Below are 20564 nucleotides of genomic sequence, written 5' to 3'. Positions count from 1 at the left end.
TATAGGTAAACATCGGTATCAACGTTCAAATTTCGTGGCAATGTACGGTTGGCAGAAAAATAAATACAAACAAATCACTTAGTATTTTTAACCTTTATTTTGTATATGTAAATAAAAAAGCCCCTAAATAGTACATTTCCTAATTAGGGTGGTAAAACAAAGAAAGGCCGCGCAATCGCAATTGTTGCGGCCCAAGCTGCAAGCGAGGGACGTAATTATGCGATCGAGGGCTTTCTTTATTACCTCCCGTGTTGGAAAAATATGTGCACATTTGGCCAGAAAGCGGCTCTATCCGTACGCGTAGCGTGCGGAAAAAGCCACTTTATGTCCAGGTGTGGCATACAATATTTTACGAGTTAGAATAGATCACTAAAATTTGTTCCATAGATTTTGCTGTCAATCTTTGACGTCTGTAAGAATATATCCATTTTAAATGACTAAAAGATCTTTCCACGCTGACTGAGGTAATAGGAAGGTATGTCAAGCATTGAAAATTTTGCACACAGTTTTTATTTACACTTTCTGGTATTTCAGCCTTGTTGTTTTTAGATAGTTGGTTAATTATTTGTACAGTCTTATAACCAGGATTTTTCTTTAATACACTTTTTAATTTAAAATAAACTTTTCTGGCATTTTGATGTAACCTTAACGTTGATATTTTTTTTTGCAAACCATGAACAATGTTTAATGATTCTGCTAGACTCAGTTTTGGATCCTCCAATAATTTTATTGACTTAGCAATTATACTAAAGTGTGTATCGACGAATAGTAACTCAGTTTTTAAATTCCGGTTACGGTTGAAGGAGCGTTACGAAATATTTTTTGATACAGTCAATCAAACTGTTTATGGTCGGGTAAAGACTTCTAATTATCTCTGCGACTCGATTACATCCATGTGCTATGCATGTTACATGAGTCATATTTTTATATTTCTGAACAAGGTTTTTAGCTGCTTTTACCATGTAGGAACCGGCATCCGTTATAAAAAATAATAATTTATCCATGTTTTTTTTGTATTCATCGCCCCAAAGATCTTCAAGGGTTTCCTCAACGAGTTTGGTTATTGTCGAATGGTTAGTCGCCTCCAATACCTTAGAAGCAAATAAATGTGGCTGGGTACTAGTTCCATCTAGAGCTCCGATCAAAATATTTGCCACTTTTTTTCCCACGGAATCTGATGTTTCATCAACACTGAGGTAAATCATTTTATTTTGTAATTTCTCTTTCAATTCATTTTTTTTCTTTTCATACAATTCAGGTAAGCATTTTACTCGTATTTTTGTTTCACTCGGCACAGTAATATCGTTTCCATATTTATGATTTAAAAGGTTTTCTACAAAATTTCTAAATTTAGGATTGTCTAATTTTGACCACGGTATATTCGAACAAATCATAAACTCTGTTAAATCTTTATTAAATTTTTCTTGTGCATTATTTTTATGAATTTTGTTGTGTAAATCTGTTTTTAAATGGCGGTCGATACTAGATTTAGAGGGAAATAATTTCGAATTACACAATTTGCAATATACGATATCGTCTTTAATTTCGAAATCAGCATTATCTCGTATTATATCCTGTAAATGGCAGCGTGAATCAGATAATTTATCTTGATGAGATTTGGATTTCAAATGTTTCTCTATATTGTACCTTTTCTTTTTTATATTCATTTCGCAAATAGTACAGCAAGCACCTTCGTTAGTGAATATAAAATCAGTATACTGCGTCAAATCCATTTTCTCAAGTCTGATAGGGAGTTGGGTAAAGATTTATCAATGCTAAATTGTAGTTGTAAGTGTTTTTAAGAACTATTATCGTTGAAGATTTTACCACATATTATTTTGCAGGACAATTAAATTGACATTTGTTGCCTATTCGGCATTTAGAATTTTTTTTACAAATGGATAATGAAATGAGTATTGAGGTTCTATGACGTATTAAGAATATAAACCTCTTTAAATATATGTACAGTTTACCAAAGTACGATTAAGAATAAAAATAAATTAAATGTTATTTATTACTAATAAATAAAACAATGATACCTATGTATTTCTTTTTTTGCGACCCTTACCAAGTGCCACGAAATTTGAACGTTGATACCGATGTTTACTTATAGGTAAACTTGTCACTTAAAATTGATTTTTACATTTTTTTTTCGTATAACCTACTTTTTGCAAAGTGTTACTTGTCATTTTTTGACATCTATCAATAAGGATATTTAGACTACGTCCCATATCAGCAACATCACCATCAAAAAGGCCTTTAACACTAAGTAGGTAACAATAAAAACTTGTTTTTTTTTTTAATTAATAATATCTCTGAAACTAGGCGAATTTCAAAATAGTTTATAGGACATTTTTGTCTCTAAATATGATCAGGAATACGCTGTTAAAATTATTCGGTTTACTCATGTTACATAAGTATAATTATACATTATATACATAAGTGATAATTTACCTTCGAATGTAGCTCTGATCCGGGTAGATGGAGCTGTGTGAAGGCGAGCAGCTGTTGCAGAGCGGGGTGGTGTGGGGGCTGCCGAAAGTCCTCCGGGTACGTGTCCAGCCACACGTGCAGACACGCCACCAGAGTTCTGCAATACAACACATACGGATCGTGAACCTGGCACGAAATTGTTACATGTATATAAGCATATTATGTGGGGCGGCGCTAAACATTTTTTATACCTGTATAATTTTTTGAATAATCTGTTTCATAGCTCATGCATTTACTAAGCAGATCTACTTAATGGAAAAGTTAAGCATTAGAATTAAGAATAGAAACTGGATACACATGTAAGGAGCGCAGGAGCGCTAAGTTTGTATAAGTACTAAAGGCAAAGCCCGTGATAAAATTCAACGGATTGGGCCTCACCTTTTCACAGTCAGGCCGGGAGGCCGTGGCCTTATGCCCGCTGTGCCACGCGACTAATAGATAGAAAGTGACTAGCCAGCTTTGCGTAACTGGTGCGGTCGAATCAATACTACGAAACATTGTCTCTAAGCTGTTAGCATTATTTAACATAGAAAGATTACGTCAGAAAGAACAGGTAAGATACTAAAATGAAATTACTTTCGGTGTTGCTGAGAGGTATCTGCCGCCGAGGGGAGCACATCCTCTGCCGCCAGGGCTTCATACCGTCGCAGTAGCAGGTCCAATACTCTATTGCACTCCGCAAACGAACTGAAATAAAACGATTTAAATATTCAAAACAGAGACAATGGGAGAATGAAACCTGCTGAAATCAAGACGTAAGCGCCTTCAAATAAACCAAGTCCACATGCAAAGGTGTTCAGAAATATCGGAATACGTTCTAAGTCGGGCCCGCTTTGACCGAGTCAGCCTTCATTTCTTTCTCTCTCTCGATGTCATAGTTACGTTCCCTCGGGTCACTCGTTAATCCCGTGTTTTATTGCATATTTTGTTAGGGATAAGACAACCCATGTTAGCAGAATGTGTTACGAAAAATCTAAAGAACTTTGCTAGTGTCCCCTGGCTAACGGGACAAAACACTAGATATACTAGATCCAGCCCACCGTACTCACCGGTAGGTAGCGAGGAACACGTTGACGTATGTGGACTCGAGTTCGCCATCGTCCGTGGCCAGCGCCTCGACCAGGCGCTCGACCGTGCCGGCCTTCACGAAGCGCACCCGGACCGTCTCCCACTCCAGGTGAGAGATCTCGTCGTCTGACTCCTGAAAAATACAATACCATGACATTAGAGTACCATTTTGTACCATTTGGAGTTGAAACTCTTAGGTCCATGGGGTCCCAGCGCGCATAAGTTGTTCTCAGAAATCGCGAAGCGTCTGGTTGACGTAACTGGTAACCGAAGAGCTGGCGGCTACCTCGCACAACGTATCAGCATTACGATACAGCGAGGAAATGCCGCCAGCATCCTTGGTACAATGCCTCAAGGGCCTGTTTTAGATTTAAGCTAGTTAATAATTTATTTTAGTAATACCACTGTATATATCTTGTTTGTAAGTAAATGTTCATTCTCCTACATAAAAAAATACCATGACATTAGTAGATATAAGATAACTACCTATCACAGAGTGGTACAACACAATAAACTGACAATAGGAACATATTAATGTCAATATCCCACTCTCGAACCGTCAGCAGCAGTAGCGGGCAAACTATTCAAAAGAATCTGGGCGCGTACCGCGAAGTTCTATTTTCAATATTTGTTTGTTTTCATCTCTGTTACGCGATTATAGAGAGAGCGATAGAGACTAACTAAACTAAACTAACTATTTTGGCTCAGCGATCCAAAGAGAATCTTGGCCTCCGAAACGAGAGCGTGCCACCTGTCCCGATCCTGCGCAACTTCCTGCCAGTTACTGGCGCGAAGCTGAAGCAGATCCGCCGCCACACTGTCTTCCCAGCGATACCTGGGCCGAACCACTGGACGGCTACCAGACGGATAGAGACTAGCTCTTTACAAATCTAATCATTATAAAAGCTTTATTTAATTATTTATTGACATCTTAGGCAATTTAATAGCCAAACATTTCTAAATACGTAAACAAAGCTTTTATAATGATTTGATTTAATACTTATTAATTTAATATTCAGTAGGTAGGCGTATTGAGCCAAAACCACGTAAGTCGAGTCTCGTTATAGGTAGGTTCTATTTCGAGAAACTATTCTTCGCAAGTGGTATGTAAATTTCTATACTATCATATAGAAAACATATATGAAAACCCTTTAAATAGAATTTGAATTTCCCTACGCCGTTACGGCGCCCGTGTTATGTATTCATGAGGTTGAAAATAGGCGCCCAACGTAATTTCGCTATGCCAAGTAATGTCGGCAGGTGAGGTATATGAAACGCAAATCAAGGACCTCTTTATGGATGGAAGATTTACTGAAAAATATATTCAAAGCACAATCAAAAGAAGCATCTTTCTAAGATGTTTCTTTGCAGGTAGGGTTATTTTTCACTGACTGTAAATGTAGGTATCTACGTTTAACTACTACTAAAAAATACTAGGCACATGGAGGGTCAGTACCAGATACCTAAAATTCAAATACCATTTAAATCTAAGTTTTACATAGCAGTAGCAAGCTATGTGTATTGACGACCCATCTTTTAACCTAAATCAACGTATGCTTAGATTTACACCTCGATTTAACTGGGTATGTTTCAGCACAAACAACTCGTAACACGACATGTGTTCGTAAACAATCCAGTTAATGAGCAGCAAAACAACGAATATCACAGCATGCTATCAAAACATTTGTCTCGCAGTTTGAATACACTGTTGTTGTATGTTTATTTTAATTACGCGACGGGGATTAACTGCTGGTATTAACTACAGGGTAGATAATACTGTTGTCGTTCGTCACTTCCTATATAGGTATTACGTTTAAATACTTGTCGTTAACAACCATAGTCAGTCTACACTATTATTGGTACTCTGCCCAGAAACCAGAAAGTACGTGTGAATTATTCCTCTTACAACTTACAAAAACCACAAACCTTAAATATCCACCTAAAATAAACACAAAAAAAAAATGCGTATAGTTAAAATAAAATTCAATAATTGCATTATATAGCCCTCCTCATCGATTTCGATGACGGCGACCTCAACAATTACGGAATTTGCACAAAAACAAGCCTGCATTATACGGTTTTAGTGGATACATTTTGTGTCAACTACAGTAATGGTGTTTTAGTTTGTTACATATGAGTAAATACCTAAATACTGCCCACTGTGCGTGTTCTCAATAAGTGTACGTTAAGGTGTTAAAATGTAGAAGGCTACTTTTAGATTCAGTAGGTAACTGCTGCCTTTTGCATGAGAAGTGATACATTTATAAATGTGTATTAATCGGAAAGCAAAATTGTCAATATGATATGAAGTAATTTTGAAACGAGTGTACGTTTACTACGCAATACCCGAGTCATTACTTATTCTGTCTCATATTCAGTAAACGTTCGATGAAAATAAAATTGGTCGTCGTTACTACATATCTGTAGTGGTATGTAGTGGTTTGGATTACTATGAACTGTGGATGTGGGTGTGGGTAGAGTTGCGTGTACGAATAACCCCATTGATTAACGTGAAATTTTTTTGTGTCATTAGATGCATTTAATCCAAAGTTAGGCAGTGTTAAAGGTATACTCACACTGGATGCGCTGCGCGTGGGCCGGTGGTAGCGCACCTTCTTGAGGTAGACGGTGTAGATGGCGCCATCGACGCGCTCCTCGCCCCACAGCCGCCATGTCGGCTGCTGGAACACACCACCAGCAGGTCAACACAAGTGATCACCCACAAACACAGATCTACACTACTCTATAATATCATTTTATGGGTGAATTGAACAAAAAATTTACGTAATTAAGCATAGTTGAGAACCTATGATTAGTTTCAATTTAATTGATTTGACGAAAATTAACCATGTAAATTGTATTGTATTTATTGTACCCCCTTTAATTTACAGAATCCGTTCAGTTCAGCCTTGAAAGAATTAAATATTCACTTTAGATTGGCAATAGCATCACATCAATATTTCAATGTAAAAAGTTAGCGGCTTTCTATGAACACATAACGCTACCGATTACGAGAGCATTCCCAGAGATAACCTCCTTATCGCGCTTACATAATCATCATCAATGTTATCAGCGAACAGCACGGGCTCGGCTTTACTGACGCCGCATATCTTCCACATGGCCCATGACGTCACGTCACGTCACGGCCCAGCTGAGCTCAGCATCACGCTCACTTTCACTCGCGCAATGATCATATGCAAATGTAGTGATACTGTAACTGGATCGATCAGTGAGGAGGGAGAGCATGCGAGCGCGGACGTGCGTGACGCGGGTGAAATCGCTGCCGGGGCTCGGACAGCGGCACACTTGCCATCCGCATCCGGCTCCACTCAATTCCTCACTTCAATTAACCGATATACGCTGACACTACTTCGAGCTATCACCACCGCCCTTTTTACGATTCCGAGCCAGCTCTCCCTCGTTAACGGTGTTTTCTAAAACTGCCGATGGTTAGCTATTAATCCAAGCACGGTCTATTAACTTCAGTAATCAGCACATTTTCACTTCAAACGTTATGAAACATTTAATTTGCATATTATATGACCATCGCATAACAAAGTTGACGGTGCACTATGAGGAACTTTCACACTGTTATATACTGCTGTAGAGCCCTGATGGATGTTGGATTGATGGAAGGTGTTGTAATTTTTTAGCAGAATAGGTACATGTTTTATACAGTAAGTCGAAAGTTATAATTCCCGCTGGAGCGCGTAGACGCTGAACCAGCAGCGCGGGCTCAGAGCGACTGCTCTCACGCGGAGAGATCGCGTGAAAAACTTCAATAGAGCATGTCAATAATGCTTGACGTACTCTAACCGGTGTTAAATGCAGTAACCACACGAGCACACATCACTGCACGTGAGGGACGGATTTGCCAGTCTTTAACAGGCTTCGGCAAAAAGTACGTAATATGTCCCCGACACAACTCAATTAATGTCCAAACCGCTATTGTAAAGTTTCATATTGCTCTTTGTTTGCATGCACGGCTGTTGTTTGTGTAATTAAGTAACTTGGTAAGGAAAAACCCTAGCACTTTGTTACGTGTTTGAATAGTGTAAAATCGTAAATGTTGCATGGATAACACAATGCGCACTCCCACCAACTTTTCACGGAAGGTAAAATTACTAAACAATCAGTCAATACATACGAATGCACATAAGTAAAATACCTAATGTTAATTACCTACTTACATAAATTGTGATCATATGGAGGGGCGCGAATCCTCATGTAAAACAAAAGTAATTTATTTTACACTCGTGAATACTGGTCCTATATATTATCTCTCTATACACTTTTAGCAAATCTTTTCATCACGGTGCATTCGAATTTTGCATTTGTCTCCGCGGATTAAAGCTCTTGTGAGTATGTGAAAAAGTAATCAAACATTTATGAGCTTAATAGCAAACGTTGTAGGTATCAATACTATCAATTATTTGACAAGACAGGAGCATCTAAAACAACACGCATGGACGCTGGACGCGTGCGCCCAATGGGGCGTTAAATCACCTTCTTTACGCAGTGCACACAGCTGAAAGCAGCGCCGTGGAACATTATCCACTCGCTTGTATTAAAAACTATTCTAATTAAAATAATAAGGTAATATAAATTATAAAACGCTTTAATTAATAGTATTAATACACTTTGTTGCGGTTTATTTACACAGTTAATTTAAATAAGACGACCATATTATGCTCGTGAAGTTGACCACCCCATACCGTTTGCCCGCAAATGGCATAGCTATATCGTTTGTTCATCGTTAGTTCACGTTTGTTCAGCAGGTAAAATCGTAAGGACCCGATTCTAACATCATTTTTTTTAAAAAACAAAAGGGGGTGGCTGTCTTCACGCTAGCCACCCCAAACCACTTTTTGTAATTTTTTTTGGTCTAGATAGCAAGATATTCGTTAGTTCACGTTTGTTCAGGCATTAAAATCGTTAGGACCCGATTCCTTCATTCTTTTTTATTTTTTTAAAGTGGGGTGGCTGTCTTCACGCTAGCCACCCCACCCCGAAATCAGCCAAACTAACCATGTGAAGTCACCGAGCGACGTTAGTTCACGTTTGTTCAGGCATTAAAATCGTTAGGATCTCATTAGATTTGCCATAAAAAAATAAAATCAAAAAATTCATATATATGGGCCAGCGGAGTCAAGTAATGTGGCCTAGCAAGCAATCGACGCGGATACTAACGATTCTTTAGCTTGAATAAACTTATATAGACGATATTTAAACGATTAATGACAGTGCCTTGCGGGCGTTCAAAAGATAATAAGAGATATCCGTAGTTTTATATTTTTTTATAATATGGGGGTGGCTGTCTTCACGCTAACCACCCCAAACCACTTTTAGTACAAAAATTTGGTCTAGTTAGCAAGATATTCGTTAGTTCACGTTTGTTCAGGCATTAAAATCGTTAGGACCCGATTCCTTAATTTTTTTTAATTTTTTCAAAGTGGGGTGGCTGTCTTCACGCTAGCCACCACACCCCGAAACCAGCCAAACTAACCATGTGAAGTCATCGAGCGACGTTAGTTCACGTTTGTTCAGGCATTTAAATCGTTAGGATCTCATTAGATTTGCTATAAAAAAATAAAATCCAAAAATTCATATATATGGGCCAGCCGAGGCAAGTAATGTGCCTAAGTCGACGGCTGAAAAAAATAGTCAGGATCGGGTCCTTACGATGCCACTTGCAGGACAACGTCAGCTGACCATGCTGATTCAAGATAGATAGGTCATTTGCGGGCGATCGATACAGATTTACCGGCAAAAAATAAAACTTGAAAATCTGAATTACTCAAATTATGATACTAAGTCGCAGGCTGAAAAAAATACTCAGAAGCGGGTCCTTACGACGCCACTTGCAGGACAATGTCAGCTGACCATGCTGATTCAAGGTAGATAGGTCATTTGCGGGCGATCGAAACAGATTTACCGAAAAAAAAAAAAACTTGAAAATCAGAATTACTCAACTTATGCTCCTAAGTCGACGGCTGAAAAAAATAGTCAGGATCGGGTCCTTACGATGCCACTGGCAGGACAACGTCAGCTGACCATGCTGATTCAAGATAGATAGGCCAGGTGCGGGCGATCGAAACAGATTTACCGGAAAAAAATAAAACTTGAAAATCTGAATTACTCAAATTATGCTCCCAAGTCGACGGCTGAAAAAAATACTCAGAATCGGGTCCTTACGATGCCACTTGTAGAACAATGTCAGCTGACCATGCTGATTCTAGATAAATAGGTCATTTGCGGACGATCGAAACAGATTAACCAGAAAAAAATAAAACTTGAAAATCTGAATTAGTCAAATTATGCTTTTAAATCTCAGGCTGAAAAAAATACTCAGAATCGGGTCCTTACGATGCCACTTGCAGGACAATGTCAGCTGACCATGCTGATTCAAGATAGATAGGTCATTTGCGTGCGTACGAAACAGATTTACCGGAAAAAAATAAAACTTGAAAATCTGAATTACTCAACTTATGCTCCTAAGTCGACGGCTGGAAAAAATAGTCAGGATCGGGTCCTTACGATGCCACTTGCAGGAAAACGTCAGCTTACCATGCTGATTCAAGATAGATAGGTAGGTCATTTGCGGGCGATCGAAACAGATTTACCGGAAAAAAATAAAACTTGAAATCTAACATCATTTTTTTTTAAAACAAAAGGGGGTGGCTGTCTTCACGCTAGCCACCCCAAACCACTTTTTGTATTTTTTTTTGGTCTAGATACCAAGATATTCGTTAGTTCACGTTTATTCAGGCATTAAAATCGTTAGGACCCGATTCCTTCATTTTTTTTTATTTTTTTAAAGTGGGGTGGCTGTCTTCACGCTAGCCACCCCACCCCGAAATCAGCCAAACTAACCATGTGAAGTCACCGAGCGACGTTAGTTCACGTTTGTTCAGGCATTAAAATCGTTAGGATCTCATTAGATTTGCCATAAAAAAATAAAATCAAAAAATTCATATATATGGGCCAGCGGAGTCAAGTAATGTGGCCTAGCAAGCAATCGACGCGGATACTAACGATTCTTTAGCTTGAATAAACTTATATAGACGATATTTAAACGATTAATGACAGTGCCTTGCGGGCGTTCAAAAGATAATAAGAGATATCCGTAGTTTTATATTTTTTTATAATATGGGGGTGGCTGTCTTCACGCTAACCACCCCAAACCACTTTTAGTACAAAAATTTGGTCTAGTTAGCAAGATATTCGTTAGTTCACGTTTGTTCAGGCATTAAAATCGTTAGGACCCGATTCCTTAATTTTTTTTAATTTTTTCAAAGTGGGGTGGCTGTCTTCACGCTAGCCACCACACCCCGAAACCAGCCAAACTAACCATGTGAAGTCATCGAGCGACGTTAGTTCACGTTTGTTCAGGCATTTAAATCGTTAGGATCTCATTAGATTTGCTATAAAAAAATAAAATCCAAAAATTCATATACAGGGTGATTCAGGAGACGTGAGCAGGACTAACACTGCGCATTTCGTAAATTATAAGCAACTGTTTCCTATCACTATTAGTGAGGTTAACATTAATTTTCTAGTCGTGTTAAAAAAAAGTTATTAATTTATTTACGACATGGATGGTCACCCTAACATTAGAATACTAAACTACCGATATTCTGTGTCAAATTGAATGTCATCACTGTCATCACGGTCTGGTCACTTTTGAAAACTCGTATCTCATTCAGGTTTGACATTTTATTTTCTTCGTAAAAGAGGTTTTATGTTCATTAATTAGGTCTCGTAGGGTGACCATTATTGTAGAGAAATAAATTTGTCCTCACCAAAAAGTTGGAAAATAGGAAAAAGTGTGGTTGTTTCACCTAAATACGACGGTGATCGATCAATTACCAGTTACTGAGTGTGCAGGATTAGTCCTGCTCACGTCTCATGAATCACCCTGTATATGGGCCAGCCGAGGCAAGTAATGTGCCTAAGTCGACGGCTGAAAAAAATAGTCAGGATCGGGTCCTTACAATGCCACTTGCAGGACAACGTCAGCTGACCATGCTGATTCAAGATAGATAGGTCATTTGCGGGCGATCGATACAGATTTACCGGCAAAAAATAAAACTTGAAAATCTGAATTACTCAAATTATGATACTAAGTCGCAGGCTGAAAAAAATACTCAGAAGCGGGTCCTTACGACGCCACTTGCAGGACAACGTCAGCTGACCATGCTGATTCAAGATAGATAGGCCAGGTGCGGGCGATCGAAACAGATTTACCGGAAAAAAATAAAACTTGAAAATCTGAATTACTCAAATTATGCTCCCAAGTCGACGGCTGAAAAAAATACTCAGAATCGGGTCCTTACGATGCCACTTGTAGAACAATGTCAGCTGACCATGCTGATTCTAGATAAATAGGTCATTTGCGGACGATCGAAACAGATTAACCAGAAAAAAATAAAACTTGAAAATCTGAATTAGTCAAATTATGCTTTTAAATCTCAGGCTGAAAAAAATACTCAGAATCGGGTCCTTACGATGCCACTTGCAGGACAATGTCAGCTGACCATGCTGATTCAAGATAGATAGGTCATTTGCGTGCGTACGAAACAGATTTACCGGAAAAAAATAAAACTTGAAAATCTGAATTACTCAACTTATGCTCCTAAGTCGACGGCTGGAAAAAATAGTCAGGATCGGGTCCTTACGATGCCACTTGCAGGAAAACGTCAGCTTACCATGCTGATTCAAGATAGATAGGTAGGTCATTTGCGGGCGATCGAAACAGATTTACCGGAAAAAAATAAAACTTGAAATCTAACATCATTTTTTTTTTAAACAAAAGGGGGTGGCTGTCTTCACGCTAGCCACCCCAAACCACTTTTTGTATTTTTTTTTGGTCTAGATACCAAGATATTCGTTAGTTCACGTTTATTCAGGCATTAAAATCGTTAGGACCCGATTCCTTCATTTTTTTTTTTTTTTTTAAAGTGGGGTGGCTGTCTTCACGCTAGCCACCCCACCCCGAAATCAGCCAAACTAACCATGTGAAGTCATCGAGCGACGTTAGTTCACGTTAGTTCAGGCATTAAAATCGTTAGGATCTCATTAGATTTGCCATAAAAAAATAAAATCGAAAAATTCATATATATGGGCCAGCGGAGTCAAGTAATGTGGCCTAGCATGCAATCGACGCGGATACTAACGATTCTTTAGCATGAATAAACTTATATAGACGATATTTAAGCGATAAATTACAGTGCCTTGCGGGCGTTCAAAAGATAATAAGAGATATCCGTAGTTTTATATTTCTTTAATACTATGGGGGTGGCTGTCTTCACGCTAGCCACCTCAAATCACTTTTATTATAATTTTTGGTCTAGATAGCAAGATATTCCTTAGTTCACGTTTGTTCAGGTATTTAAATCGTTGGGACCCGATTCCCTAATTTTTTTTATTTTTTCAAAGTGGGGTGGCTGTCTTCACGCTAGCCACCCCACCCCGAAATCAGCCATACTAACCATGTGAAGTCATCGAGCGACGTTAGTTCACGTTTGTTCAGGCATTAAAATCGTTAGGATCTCATTAGATTTGCCATAAAAAAATAAAATCTAAATTTCATATATACGGGCCAGCCGAGGCAAGTAATGTGCCTAAGTCGACGGCTGAAAAAAATACTCAGAATCGGGTCCTTACGATGCTACTTTCAGGACACCGTCAGAAGACTATACTGATTCAAGATAGATTAGTCATTTGCGGGCGTTCGAAACAGATTAACCAGAAAAAAATTAAACTTGAAAATCTGTATAACTCAACTTATGCTCCTAAGTCGCAGGCTGAAAAAAATACTCAGAATCGGGTCCTTACGATGCCACTTGCAGGACAACGTCAACAGACTATACTGATTCAAGATAGATAGGTCATTTGCGGGCGATCAAAACAGCTTTGCCGGAAAAAAATAAAACTTGAAAATCTGAATAACTCGACTTACGCTTCTAAGTCGACGGCTGAAAAAAATACTTAGAATCGGGTCCATACGATGCCACTTGCAGGACAACGTCAACAGACTATACTAATTCAAGATAGATAGGTCATTTGCGGGCGATCAAAACAGCTTTGCCGGAAAAAAATAAAACTTGAAAATCTGAATTAGTCAAATTATGCTTTTAAATCTCAGGCTGAAAAAATACTCAGAATCGGGTCCTTACGATGCCACTTGCAGAACAATGTCAGCTGACCATGCTGATTCAAGATAGATAGGCCATTTACGGGCAATCGAAACAGATTTACCGGAAAAAAATAAACTTGAAAATCTGAATTACTCAACTTATGCTCCCAAGTCGACGGCTGAAAAAAATACTCAGAATCGGGTCCTTACGATGCCACTTGCAGGACAACGTCAGCTGACCATCCTGATTCAAGATAGATAGGTCATTTGCGGGCGATCGAAACAGATTTACCGGAAAAAAATAAAACTTGAAAATCTGAATTACTCAAATTATGATACTAAGTCGCAGGCTGAAAAAAATACTCAGAATCGGGTCCTAACGATGCCACTTGCAGGACAACCTCAGCAGACCATACTGATCCAAGATAGGTCATTTGCGGGCGATCGAAACAGATTTACCGGAAAAAAATAAAACTTGAAAATCTGAATTACTCAAATTATGATACTAAGTCGCAGGCTGAAAAAAATACTCAGAATCGGGTCCTTACGATGCCACTTGCAGGACAACCTCAGCAGACCATACTGATCCAAGATAGGTCATTTGCGGGCGATCGAAATAGATTTACCGGAAAAAAATAAAACTTGAAAATCTGAATTACTCAAATTATGATACTAAGTCGCAGGCTGAAAAAAATACTCAGAATCGGGTCCTTACGATGCCACTTGCAGGACGACGTCAGCAGACCATACTGATGCAAGATAGATAGGTCATTTGCGGGCGATCGAAACAGATTTGCCGGAAAAAATTAAAACTAGAAAATCTGAATGACTCAAATTATGCTTTTAAATCGCAGGCTGAAAAAAATACTCAGAATCGGGTCCTTACGATGCCACTTGCAGGACAACGTCAGCAGACCATACTGATTCAAGATATATAGGTCACTTGCGGGCGTTCGAAACAGAATAACCGGAAAAAAATAAAACTTGAAAATATGAATTAGTCAAATTATGCTTTTAAATCGCAGGCTGAAAAAAAAAATCAGAATCGGGTCCATACGATGCCACTGGCAGGACGACGTCAGCAGACCATACTGATGCAAGATAGATAGGTCATTTGCGGGCAATCGAAACAGATTTACCGGAAAAAAATAAAACTTGAAAATCTGAATTACTCAAATTATGATACTATGTCGCAGGCTGAAAAAAATACTCAGAATCGGGTCCTAACGATGCCACTTGCAGGACGAAGTCAGCAGACCATACTGATGCAAGATAGATAGGTCATTTGCGGGCGATCGAAACAGATTTGCCGGAAAAAATTAAAATTTGAAAACCTGAATGACTCAAATTATGCTCCTCAGTCGACGACTAACAAAAATACTCAGAATCAGCATGGTAAAAGCTGAAGCAAAAGCTGTTTCGATCGCCCGCAAATGACCTATCTATCTTGAATCAGCATGGTCAGCTGACATTGTCCTGCAAGTGGCATCGTAAGGACCCGATTCTGAGTATTTTTTTCAGCCTGAGATTTAAAAGCATAATTTGAGTAATTCAGATTTTCAAGTTTTATTTTTTTCCGGTTAATCTGTTTCGATCGCCCGCAAATGACCTATTTATCTTGAATCAGTATGGTCTGCTGACGTCGTCCTGCAAGTGGCATCGTAAGGACCCGATTCTGAGTATTTTTTTCAGCCTGCGACTTAGTATCATAATTTGAGTAATTCAGATTTTCAAGTTTTATTTTTTTCCGGTAAATCTGTTTCGATCGCCCGCAAATGACCTATCTTGGATCAGTATGGTCTGCTGAGGTTGTCCTGCAAGTGGCATCGTAAGGACCCGATTCTGAGTATTTTTTTCAGCCTGAGATTTAAAAGCATAATTTGACTAATTCAGATTTTCAAGTTTTATTTTTTTCTGGTTAATCTGTTTCGATCGCCCGCAAATGACCTATCTATCTTGAATCAGCATGGTCAGGTGACATTGTTCTGCAAGTGGCGTGGCATCGTATGGACCCGATTCTGAGTATTGTTTTCAGCCGTCGACTTAGGAGCATAAGTTGAGTAATTCAGATTTTAAAGTTTTATTTTTTTCCGGTAAATCTGTTTCGATCGCCCGCAAATGACCTATCTATCTTGACTCAGCATGGTCAGCTGACGTTTTCCTGCAAGTGGCATTGTAAGGACCCGATTCTAAGTATTTTTTTCAGCCTGCGATTTAAAAGCATAATTTGACTAATTCAGATTTTCAAGTTTTATTTTTTCCGGTTAATCTGTTTCGATCGCCCGCAAATGACCTATCTATCTTGAATCAGTATAGTCTGTTGATGTTGTCCTGCAAGTGGCCTCGTAAGGACCCGATTCTGAGTATTTTTTTCAGCCTGCGACTTAGTAGCGTAAGTTAAGTAATTCAGATTTTCAAGTTTTAATTTTTTCCGGCAAAGCTGTTTTGAACGCCCGCAAATGACCTATCTATCTTGAATCAGTATAGTCTGCTGACGTTGTTCTGCAAGTGGCATCGTAAGGACCCGATTCTGAAAATTTTTTTCAGCCGTCGACTTAGGAGCGTAAGTTGAGTTATACAGATTTTCAAGTTTTATTTTTTTCTGGTTAATCTGTTTCGAAAGCCCGCAAATGACCAATCTATCTTGAATCAGTATAGTCTTCTGACGTTGTCCTGAAAAGGGCATCGTAAGGACCCGATTCTGACTATTTTTTTCAGCCGTCGACTTAGGAGCATAAGTTGAGTAATTCAGATTTTCAAGTTTTATTTTTTTCCGGTTAATCTGTTTCGATCGCCCGCAAATGACCTATCTATCTTGAATCATCATGGTCAGCTGACATTGTCCTTCAAGTGGCATCGTAAGGACCCGATTCTGAGTATTTTTTCCGCCTGCGATTTAAAAGCATAATTTGACTAATTCAGATTTTCAAGTTTTATTTTTTTCTGGGTAATCTGTTTCGATCGCCCGCAAATGACTTATCTATCTAGAATCAGCATGGTCAGCTGACATTGTTCTGCACGTGGCATCGTAAGGACCCGATTGTGAGTATTTTATTCAGCCGTCGACTTGGGAGCATAATTTGAGTAATTCAGATTTTCAAGTTTAATTTTTTTCCGGCAAAGCTGTTTTGATCGCCCGCAAATGACCTATCTATCTTGAATCAGTGTAGTCTGTTGATGTTGTCCTGCAAGTGGCATCGTAAGGACCCGATTCTGAGTATTTTTTTCAGCCGTCGACTTAGAAGCGTAAGTCGAGTTATTCAGATTTTCAAGTTTTAATTTTTTCCGGCAAAGCTGTTTTGATCGCCCGCAAATGACCTATCTATCTTGAATCAGCATGGTCAGGTGACATTGTTCTGCAAGTGGCGTGGCATCGTATGGACCCGATTCTGAGTATTGTTTTCAGCCGTCGACTTAGGAGCATAAGTTGAGTAATTCAGATTTTAAAGTTTTATTTTTTTCCGGTAAATCTGTTTCGATCGCCCGCAAATGACCTATCTATCTTGACTCAGCATGGTCAGCTGACGTTTTCCTGCAAGTGGCATTGTAAGGACCCGATTCTAAGTATTTTTTTCAGCCTGCGATTTAAAAGCATAATTTGACTAATTCAGATTTTCAAGTTTTATTTTTTCCGGTTAATCTGTTTCGATCGCCCGCAAATGACCTATCTATCTTGAATCAGTATAGTCTGTTGATGTTGTCCTGCAAGTGGCCTCGTAAGGACCCGATTCTGAGTATTTTTTTCAGCCTGCGACTTAGTAGCGTAAGTTAAGTAATTCAGATTTTCAAGTTTTAATTTTTTCCGGCAAAGCTGTTTTGAACGCCCGCAAATGACCTATCTATCTTGAATCAGTATAGTCTGCTGACGTTGTTCTGCAAGTGGCATCGTAAGGACCCGATTCTGAAAATTTTTTTCAGCCGTCGACTTAGGAGCGTAAGTTGAGTTATACAGATTTTCAAGTTTTATTTTTTTCTGGTTAATCTGTTTCGAAAGCCCGCAAATGACCAATCTATCTTGAATCAGTATAGTCTTCTGACGTTGTCCTGAAAAGGGCATCGTAAGGACCCGATTCTGACTATTTTTTTCAGCCGTCGACTTAGGAGCATAAGTTGAGTAATTCAGATTTTCAAGTTTTATTTTTTTCCGGTTAATCTGTTTCGATCGCCCGCAAATGACCTATCTATCTTGAATCATCATGGTCAGCTGACATTGTCCTTCAAGTGGCATCGTAAGGACCCGATTCTGAGTATTTTTTCCGCCTGCGATTTAAAAGCATAATTTGACTAATTCAGATTTTCAAGTTTTATTTTTTTCTGGGTAATCTGTTTCGATCGCCCGCAAATGACTTATCTATCTAGAATCAGCATGGTCAGCTGACATTGTTCTGCACGTGGCATCGTAAGGACCCGATTGTGAGTATTTTATTCAGCCGTCGACTTGGGAGCATAATTTGAGTAATTCAGATTTTCAAGTTTAATTTTTTTCCGGCAAAGCTGTTTTGATCGCCCGCAAATGACCTATCTATCTTGAATCAGTGTAGTCTGTTGATGTTGTCCTGCAAGTGGCATCGTAAGGACCCGATTCTGAGTATTTTTTTCAGCCGTCGACTTAGGAGCGTAAGTCGAGTTATTCAGATTTTCAAGTTTTAATTTTTTCCGGCAAAGCTGTTTTGATCGCCCGCAAATGACCTATCTATCTTGGATCAGTATGGTCTGCTGAGATTGTCCTGCAAGTGGCATCGTAAGGACCCGATTCTGAGTATTTTTTTCAGCCGTCGACTTAGGCACATTACTTGCCTCGGCTGGCCCGTATATATGAAATTTAGATTTTATTTTTTTATGGCAAATCTAATGAGATCCTAACGATTTTAATGCCTGAACAAACGTGAACTAACGTCGCTCGATGACTTCACATGGTTAGTATGGCTGATTTCGGGGTGGGGTGGCTAGCGTGAAGACAGCCACCCCACTTTGAAAAAATAAAAAAAATGAAGGAATCGGGTCCTAACGATTTAAATACCTGAACAAACGTGAACTAAGGAAAATCTTGCTATCTAGACCAAAAAATAATAATAAAAGTGATTTGAGGTGGCTAGCGTGAAGACAGCCACCCCCATAGTATTAAAAAAATATAAAACTACGGATATCTCTTATTATCTTTTGAACGCCCGCAAGGCACTGTAATTTATCGCTTAAATATCGTCTATATAAGTTTATTCATGCTAAAGAATCGTTAGTATCCGCGTCGATTGCTTGCTAGGCCACATTACTTGACTCCGCTGGCCCATATATATGAATTTTTCGATTTAATTTTTTTATGGCAAATCTAATGAGATCCTAACGATTTTAATGCCTGAACAAACGTGAACTAACGTCGCTCGATGACTTCACATGGTTAGTTTGGCTGATTTCGGGGTGGGGTGGCTAGCGTGAAGACAGCCACCCCACTTTAAAAAAAAAAAAATGAAGGAATCGGGTCCTAACGATTTTAATGCCTGAACAAAGGTGAACTAACGAATATCTTGCTATCTAGACCAAAAAAAAATGCAAAAAGTTGTTTGGAGTGGCTAGCGTGAAGACAGCCACCCCCTTTTGTTTTTTAAAAAAAATGATGTTAGATTTCAAGTTTTATTTTTTTCCGGTAAATCTGTTTCGATCGCCCGCAAATGACCTACCTATCTATCTTGAATCAGCATGGTAAGCTGACGTTTTCCTGCAAGTGGCATCGTAAGGACCCGATCCTGACTATTTTTTCCAGCCGTCGACTTAGGAGCATAAGTTGAGTAATTCAGATTTTCAAGTTTTATTTTTTTCCGGTAAATCTGTTTCGTACGCCCGCAAATGACCTATCTATCTTGAATCAGCATGGCCAGCTGACATTGTCTTGCAAGTGGCATCGTAAGGATCCGATCCTGACTATTTTTTTCAGCCGTCGACTTAGGAGCATAAGTTGAGTAATTCAGATTTTCAAGTTTAATTTTTTTCTGGTTAATCTGTTTCGATCGCCTGCAAATGGTCTATCTATCTTGAATCAGCATGGCCAGCTGACATTGTCCTGCAAGTGGCATCGTAAAAATCCGATCCTGACTATTTTTTTCAGCCGTCGACTTAGGTGCATAAGTTGAGTAATTCAGATTTTCAAGTTTAATTTTTTTCTGGTTAATCTGTTTCGATTGCCCGCAAATGACCTATCTATCTTGAATCAGCATGGTCAGCTGACATTGTCCTGCAAGTGGCATCGTAAGGACCCGATTCTGACTCTTTTTTTCAGCCGTCGACTTAGGAGCATAAGTTGAGTAATTCAGATTTTCAAGTTTTATTTTTTTCCGGTAAATCTGTTTCGATCGCCCGCAAATGACCTATCTATCTTGAATCAGCATGATCAGCTGACATTGTCCTGCAAGTGGTATCGTAAGGACCCTATTCTGAGTATTTTTTTCAGCCTGAGATTTAAAAGCATAATTTGAGTCATTCAGATTTTTAAGTTTTAATTTTTTCCGGCAAATCTGTTTCGATCGCCCGCAAATGACCTATCTATCTTGAATCAACATGGTCAGCTGACATTGTCCTGTAAGTGGCATCGTAAGGACCCGATTCTGAGTATTTTTTTCAGCCGTCGACTTGGGAGCATAATTTGAGTAATTCAGATTTTCAAGTTTTTTTTTTCCGGTAAATCTGTTTCGATCGCCCGCAAATGACCTATCTATCTTGAATCAGCATGGTCAGCTGATATTTTCCTGCAAGTGGCATGGTAAGGACCCGATTCTGAGTATTTTTTTCAGCCTGCGATTTAAAAGCATAATTTGACTAATTCATATTTTCAAGTTTTATTTTTTTCCGGTTATTCTGTTTCGAACGCCCGCAA

General features: G+C 38.8%; 1 protein-coding gene across 4 annotated transcripts in view; it reads right to left on the bottom strand.

Annotated features, from left to right (window-relative positions):
- The window catches only part of LOC134663892 (ral guanine nucleotide dissociation stimulator), a 55252-nt gene that overhangs the window by 4495 nt on the left and 30193 nt on the right, over positions 1–20564 (bottom strand). For 2 of the 4 annotated variants that reach the window (XM_063520427.1, XM_063520425.1), the window contains 4 exons: positions 6138–6242; positions 3543–3694; positions 3070–3180; positions 2455–2590 (listed from right to left, as the gene is read on the bottom strand). In XM_063520427.1, coding sequence (XP_063376497.1) covers positions 2455–2590; positions 3070–3180; positions 3543–3694; positions 6138–6242 — 504 coding nt within the window. Of the gene's footprint in view, positions 1–2454; positions 2591–3069; positions 3181–3542; positions 3695–6137; positions 6243–6611; positions 7172–20564 lie in introns of those variants that run through there. The other 2 variants (XM_063520426.1, XM_063520429.1) reach the window with 2 other exon arrangements.

This window comes from Cydia fagiglandana, chromosome 4, assembly GCF_963556715.1.
Source record: "Cydia fagiglandana chromosome 4, ilCydFagi1.1, whole genome shotgun sequence".
Classification (NCBI taxonomy): domain Eukaryota; kingdom Metazoa; phylum Arthropoda; class Insecta; order Lepidoptera; family Tortricidae; genus Cydia; species Cydia fagiglandana.
Note: the sequence above shows the minus strand (reverse complement) of the source record. Positions and strands in the feature narration are given on the sequence as shown.